Source organism: Lucilia sericata, unplaced genomic scaffold (genome assembly GCF_015586225.1).
Source record: "Lucilia sericata isolate MDLA Ls3-8-SP2 unplaced genomic scaffold, ASM1558622v1 Contig001133F_arrow, whole genome shotgun sequence".
In the NCBI taxonomy this organism is placed as follows: domain Eukaryota; kingdom Metazoa; phylum Arthropoda; class Insecta; order Diptera; family Calliphoridae; genus Lucilia; species Lucilia sericata.
In genome coordinates this window covers 37408-45000 of record NW_023995104.1, presented here as the reverse complement: position 1 = coordinate 45000, position 7593 = coordinate 37408, and the positions used below count along the sequence as shown (strand labels likewise).

Here is a 7593-nt window from a genome sequence, read left to right as displayed (position 1 = left end):
AGTGTAGTATATAGTCTAGTCTATAGTCTAGTCTATAGTCTAGTCTATAGTCTAGTCTATAGTCTAGTCTAAGTAGTCTAGTCTATAGTCTAGTCTATAGTCTAGTCTATAGTCTTGTCTATAGTTGTCTTAGTCTAGTCCTAGTCTAGTCTATAGTCTAGTCTATAGTCTAGTCTAGTATAGTCTAGTCTATAGTCTAGTCTATAGTCTAGTCTATAGTCTAGTCTATAGTCTAGTCTATAGTCTTGCGTCTAATAGTCTAGTCTATAGTCTAGTCTATAGGTCTAGTCTATAGTCTAGTCTATAGTCTAGTCTATAGTCTAGTCTATAGTCTAGTCTTATAGTCTAGTCTATAGTCTAGTCTATAGTCTAGTCTATAGTCTAGTCTATAGTCTAGTCTATAGTCTAGTCTATAGTCTAGTCTATAGTCTAGTCTATAGTCTAGTCAATAGTCTAGTCTATAGTCTAGTCTATAGTCTAGTCTATAGTCTAGTCTATAGTCTAGTCTATAGTCTAGTCTATAGTCTAGTCTATAGTCTAGTCTATAGTCTAGTCATAGTCTAGTCTATAGTCTAGTCTATAGCCTAGTCTATAGTCTAGTCTATAGTCTAGTCTATAGTCTAGTCTATAGTCTAGTCTATAGTCTAGTCTATAGTCTAGTCTATAGTCTAGTCCATAGTCTAGTCTATAGTCTAGTCTATAGTCTAGTCTAGTCTATAGTCTAGTCTATAGTCTAGTCTATAGTCTAGTCTATAGTCTAGTCTATAGTCTAGTCTATAGTCTAGTCTATAGTCTAGTCTATAGTCTAGTCTATAGTCTAGTCTATAGTCTAGTCTATAGTCTAGTCTATAGTCTAGTCTATAGTCTAGTCTATAGTCTAGTCTATAGTCTAGTCTATAGTCTAGTCTATAGTCTAGTCTATAGTCTAGTCTATAGTCTAGTCTATAGTCTAGTCTATAGTCTAGTCTATAGTCTAGTATATAGTCTAGTCTAGTCTATAGTCTAGTCTATAGTCTAGTCTATAGTCTAGTCTATAGTCTAGTCTATAGTCTAGTCTATAGTCTATATAGTCTAGTCTATAGTCTAGTCTATAGTCTAGTCTTAGTCTAGTCTATAGCTAGGTCTAGTCTATAGTCTAGTCTATAGTCTAGTCTATAGTCTAGTCTATAGTCTAGTCTATAGTCTAGTCTATATAGTCTATAGTCTAGTCTAGTCTATACGTCTAGTCTAGTCTAGTCTATAGTCTAGTCTATAGTCTAGTCTATAGTCTAGTCTATAGTCTAGTCTATAGTCTAGTCTATAGTCTAGTCTATAGTCTAGTCTATAGTCTAGTCTATAGTCTAGTCTATAGTCTAGTCTTGTCTAGTCTATAGTCTAGTCTATAGTCTAGTCTATAGTCTAGTCTATAGTCTAGTCTATAGTCTAGTCTATAGTCTAGTCTATAGTCTAGTCTATAGTCTAGTCTTAGTCTAGTATAGTCTAGTCTATAGTCTAGTCTATAAGTCTAGTCTATAGTCTAGTCTATAGTCTAGTCTATAGTCTAGTCTATAGTCTAGTCTATAGTCTAGTCTAATCTAGTCTAAGTCTAGTCTAAGTCTAGTCTATAGTCTAGTCTATAGTCTAGTCATAGTCTAGTCTATAGTCTAGTCTATAGTCTAGTCTATACTTATAGTCTATTGTCTAGTCTATAGATTATTTTATAGTTTCGTCTATAGATTAGTCTATAGTTTAACATATAATGTCTAGTCTAAAGTCTGATCTATAGTCTGGTGTATAATCTAATCTATAGTCTAGTCTATAGTCTAGTCTATAGTCTAGTCTATAGTCTAGTCTATAGTTAGCTATAGTCTAGTCTATAGTCTAGTCTATAGTCTAGTCTATAGTCTAGTCTATAGTCTAGTCTATAGTCTAGTCCTATAGTCTAGTCTATAGTCTAGTCTATAGTCTAGTCTATAGTCTAGTCTATAGTCTAGTCTATAGTCTAGTCTATAGTCTTAGTCTATAGTCTAGTCTATAGTCTAGTCTATAGTCTAGTCTATAGTCTAGTCTATAGTCTAGTCTATAGTCTAGTCTATAGTCTAGTCTATAGTCTAGTCTATAGTCTAGTCTATAGTCTAGTCTATAGTCTAGTCTATAGTCTAGTCTATAGTCTAGTCTATAGTCTAGTCTACAGTCTAGTCTATAGTCTAGTCTATAGTTTAGTCTATAGTTTAGTCTATAGTCTAGTCTATAGTCTAGTCTATAGTCTAGTCTATAGTCTAGTCTATAGTCTAGTCTATAGTCTAGTCTATAGTCTATTCTATACTATAGTCTATTGTCTAGTCTATAGATTATTCTATAGTTTAGACTATAGTTTAGTCTATAGATTAGTCTATAGTTTAACATATGTCTAGTCTAAAGTCTGATCTATAGTCTGGTCTATAATCTAGTCTATAGTCTAGTCTATAGTTTAGTCTATAGTCTTGTCTATAGTCTAGTCTACAGTCTAGTCTATAGTTTAGTCTATAGTCTAGTCTACAGTCTAGTCTATAGTTTAGTCTATAGTTTAGTCTAAAGTCTAGCCTATGATCTAGTCTATAGTCTAGTCTATAGTCTAGTCTATAGTCTAGTCTATAGTCTAGTCTATAGTCTTCTATAGTCTAGTCTATAGTCTAGTCTATAGTCTAGTCTATAGTCTAGTCTATAGTCTAGTCTATAGTCTAGTCTATAGTCTAGTCTATAGTCTAGTCTATAGTCTAGTCTATAGTCTAGTCTATAGTCTAGTCTATAGTCTAGTCTATAGTCTAGTCTATAGTCTAGTCTATAGTCTAGTCTATAGTCTAGTCTATAGTCTAGTCTATAGTCTAGTCTATAGTCTAGTCTATAGTCTAGTCTATAGTCTAGTCTATGTCTAGTCTATAGTCTAGTCTATAGTCTAGTCTATAGTCTAGTCTATAGTCTAATCTATAGTCTAGTCTATAGTCTAGTCTATAGTCTAGTCTATAGTCTAGTGCATAGTCTGGTCTATTGTCTAGTCTATAGTCTGGTCTATAGTCTAGTCTATAGTCTAGTCTATAGTCTAGTCTATAGTCTGGTCTATAGTCTAGTCTATAGTCTAGTCTATAGTCTAGTCTATAGTCTAGTCTATAGTCTAGTCTTTAGTCTAGTCTATAGTCTAGTCTATAGTCTAGTCTATAGTCTAGTCTATAGTCTAGTCTATAGTCTAGTCTATAGTCTAGTCTATATCTAGTCTATAGTCTAGTCTATAGTCTAGTCTATAGTCTAGTCTATAGTCTAGTCTATAGTCTAGTCTATAGTCTAGTCTATAGTCTAGTCTATAGTCTAGTCTATAGTCTAGTCTATAGTCTAGTCTATAGTCTATAGTCTATAGTCTAGTCTATAGTCTAGTCTATAGTCTAGTCTATAGTCTAGTCTATAGTCTAGTCTATAGTCTAGTCTATAGTCTAGTCTATAGTCTGGTCTATGGTCTAGTCTATATTCTAGTCTATGGTCTGGTCTAGGCTTTAGTCTAGTCTATAGTCTAGCGTATAGTCTATAGTCTAGTCTAGTCTATAGTCTAGTCTACAGTCTAGTCTATTGTCAAGTCTATTGTAAAGTATAGTCTAGTCTATAGTCTAATCTATAGTCTAGTCTATAGTCTAGTCTATAGTCTAGTCTATAGTCTAGTCTATAGTCTAGTCTATAGTCTAGTCTATAGTCTAGTCTATAGTCTAGTCTATAGTCTAGTCTATAGTCTAGTCTATAGTCTAGTCTATAGTCTAGTCTATGGTCTAGTCTATAGTCTAGTCTATAGTCTAGTCTATAGTCTAGTCTATAGTCTAGTCTATAGTCTAGTCTATAGTCTAGTCTAGTCTAGTCTATAGTCTAGTCTATAGTCTAGTCTATATTCTAGTCTATAGTCTAGTCTATAGTCTAGTCTATAGTCTAGTCTATAGTCTAGTCTATAGTCTAATCTATAGTCCAGTCTATAGTCTAGTATATAGTCTAGTATATAGTCTAGTCTATAGTCTAGTCTATAGTCTAGTCTATTTTCTTTTTCGGATACATTGACTCTTTGTCCGAACTGCTGGTTGTGTACATACCCATGTATATAATATTTCTTATTTACTTGCAAAAATATGTACATGTTAACGCCAATTTGGCATCTATAATTAAAAATCATTGAAGCGGAAATTGTTCATTTGATAGTTGGTAAATATCCGTTCTATATAAATGCATTGGCAAACAGATATTAAACATAAATATGTATGTATGTATTTTTATATACATATTAACAAACACACCTTGAATTAAATTTGTTTACAATTTTCTTTAGTCCATAAATCTATTTTCACAGCGAGGAAATAGCGTACCATTAAAAATGTAGCTCTAATTACTTGTCAAGGTACGTGGAAGTCTTATAACAGAAAAGATTCAGTTATTCAAAACACCCGATTCTACATCTAGGACAGAACGTTTAAAATAATGGACACATTCTATGAGTGATTCCGATTTACATTTATGAGGAAAACAATACCAACAATAAACGGAAATAACTATTTTTACAACTTTTATAAAACTTGCTAAAAATATATATTTAAAGAAATCATAAATTGCCAATTAAAAGATTTACAACATCCGATTAAAAATAGAAAAACCCTGTGTATATTTTTACCGTTTAAATGTGTGCTCGTTTATTTCTGACAAAAAAGTCTTAACATTTATCGATAAGATTAGTCCATTCCAAAAAAACGATTACTTTTTTTTAGAACTTCAAAAATGATTTCTCAACTGATTACGCTTTAGTGCAATTTGGTTTGTTGGCCATTTAGTTACTCTGGTTGGATAATTAAAACTGAGGAACTAATTTTAAAAATGGTTCAGCAGTTTTTGAGTTTTCATTTAATTGTGACCGTTTTAGCGGTTACCGCTTTGGCTCGGGATCATGGTAAGTAGGGGAGAGAAATTTTGGATAAAACGAAGATGGATTATAATACAAATAATTGCCGATAGAAAAACTGACGAGACAATTTTATTTGATTGAAGTCATTTTGTGAAGAGAATATTTGTATGGGGATCTATAAGGACCGGTTTTTACGAAAATCGGTAGCTTCATTTAAATATATATTTATATAGTTTGATTAAAAAGGTTTATATCGACGGACGGACTTGGCAAAGTCGATTCACTAAATGATTCTGAACTTATTTTTATACTTTAAAGTGGCCTTTGGACCAATATTTCAACCAGTTCAAATCCCCACTATAGTATTTTATGTAAGAAGAAGTAGTTGACAGTCCAGAACATAAATATTTCCAACTTTTTGGTTCAAGATTTAGATCCGTGTAAGAAGTATTAGTAATATACTATATATGGATAAAGACCCAAAATATATTGGGGCTCCGAAATGAAAAGACATATTGGAGCTATATTTCAATTTGGATAGAGACTTCATATCTGTTAATTATTCCCCACCAGTATTGATTTGTTTGTATTAAATAAATAATTTCTTTCTTTAATCTTGTTTTTCTTGAGATAACAAATCGTGTTAGTAGATTGCGAATTGATAATATATTGCTTATGGAATTATCAAGAAAATAAAACTGTTTTATAATGTTATTAAATCAATAACCGCTACAACGCGCTGTGATTTCAAGGTCTAAATTTAAAAAGTATTATGTACTACCCAATCAAAACATGTGATTTTTGCTTTTAAGAACTTTAATCTTGGGAAATTTCTAAGAAAATTTCACTTTTATGAAATATATATACACTTCTTTGATTGACTTCTGATTGATTGCCATCAATCAGGGAGTCAAGGGCCCCTTGTCTCAGTTCTTTCTTCTAAGCCCTATTTTTCTGCTAACTATTATTCACTTGGACGGACAGACAAAAGACCGTTTGAAAATAGTATAAGGAACCAACCTTTTTATATATTTCCCGATTTCTATGACCGATATTAAATACATATAATTGTATATACCTTATAGATCACCCCACAATACGTGCTGCCAAACCCCACCCCCTAAAATATGAAGCCGAACGTAAAACCGAATTTTGGGTTAATAAAGCCCAAGATATACTGGCACAAAAGTTGGCACAGACTGAAACCTCCACCACCAATAAAGCCAAGAATATCATTATGTTTTTGGGTGACGGTATGTCGGTGCACACAGTAACGGCCACCAGAAATTTTATGGGTGACAGTTCGAAACAAGTATATTTTGAAAAATTCCCCTATTTTGGTCTATCGAAAACCTATTGTGTTGATCGTCAAGTAGCAGATTCAGCCTGCACGGCTACCGCCTATTTGGGAGGTGTTAAAGGTAACTACGGCACAATTGGGGTTAACTCGAACGTTCAGCGTTACAGCTGTTTCGATGGTCAAAATCCTGCCAATTGGGTAGATAGTATTGCTAAGTGGGCTCAAGATGCCGGTAAAGATGCTGGTCTGGTGACAACAGCACGTGTTACTCACGCTTCGCCAGCGGGGGTATATGCCCATATAGCTCAACGTGGTTGGGAAAATGATGCTGAGATCATAGCTGCCGGTTGTAGTGCAAAAGATAATGTGGATATTGCCCGCCAATTGGTCGAATGGGAAGTAGGACGTAAACTTAAGGTAATCATGGGTGGTGGTCGTCGTAATTTCCTGGGAGCCAATGCCAGAGATGAGGAAGGTATACCCGGTGAACGTGCTGATGGTCGTAATTTGATTGAAGAATGGTTAGAAGATAAACGTAAACAAAATGTCAGTGCCAGTTATGCTTGGTCTCGCAAAGGTCTTAACAAATTGGATTTAGAAAAAACCGATTATCTGTTAGGTCTCTTCTCTTCCTCTCACTGCCCTTACCATGGCGATTTGGAACGTAGTCATATAGCTTTGGCAAATCCCTCCTTAAGTGAAATGACCGAGGCTGCTTTGAAAGTTTTAAGGAAAAACGATAAAGGATTCTTTTTATTTGTTGAGGGTGCTCGCATTGATATGGCACATCATGATACTAGAGCTCGTAAATCTTTGGAAGATACTGAGGAGTTTGCTAAGGCTGTGCAAGTGGCTCGTGAAATGTTCTCTGAAGAGGATACCTTAATTGTTGTGACATCAGATCATTCGCATACAATGACTATTAACGGTTATCCGGTAAGTTATTTTTATTGAAAATATGAAATAACTAATAATATTTTAAAATCTTTCAGTCCGTGATCAAGAGATTACTGGCTTAGCTAATGGTCCCGGCGATGACAATTTGCCTTACACAATTTTGTCATATGCCAATGGCCCCGGTTACTATTCAACCTATGGACCTAATGGACGTAAACTTATAACAACCAAAGATACTGATAAAGCTAATTTGAGTATATGGCTACAGTACCTTTGGATTCTGAGACTCATGGCGGTGATGATGTTGGTGTATTTGCATCTGGTCCATATGCTCAGTATTTCAGTGGCAATTACGAACAGACTAATATACCAGCTATGATGGCTAAAGCTGCCAACATTGGTCCATTTGCAAATTAAGGAGTCAAACTAAAATTTACAACTATTGTAGAAGTTTTTTGAAGTAAAAAAGTTATGTTGAGATTAATTTGAAATAAAATTCTGAAATATTTATCTA

General features: G+C 33.8%; 1 protein-coding gene across 1 annotated transcript; it reads left to right on the top strand.

Moving 5' to 3' along the window:
- Window positions 1-4758: 4758 nt before the first annotated feature.
- LOC119610179 (membrane-bound alkaline phosphatase) lies at window positions 4759-7593 on the top strand. Its single transcript, XM_037965308.1, is given in 4 exon segments — window positions 4759-4927; window positions 5968-7122; window positions 7175-7324; window positions 7327-7593. Coding segments are annotated over 4 exon segments (1548 nt in total). The 5' UTR covers window positions 4759-4854; the 3' UTR covers window positions 7497-7593.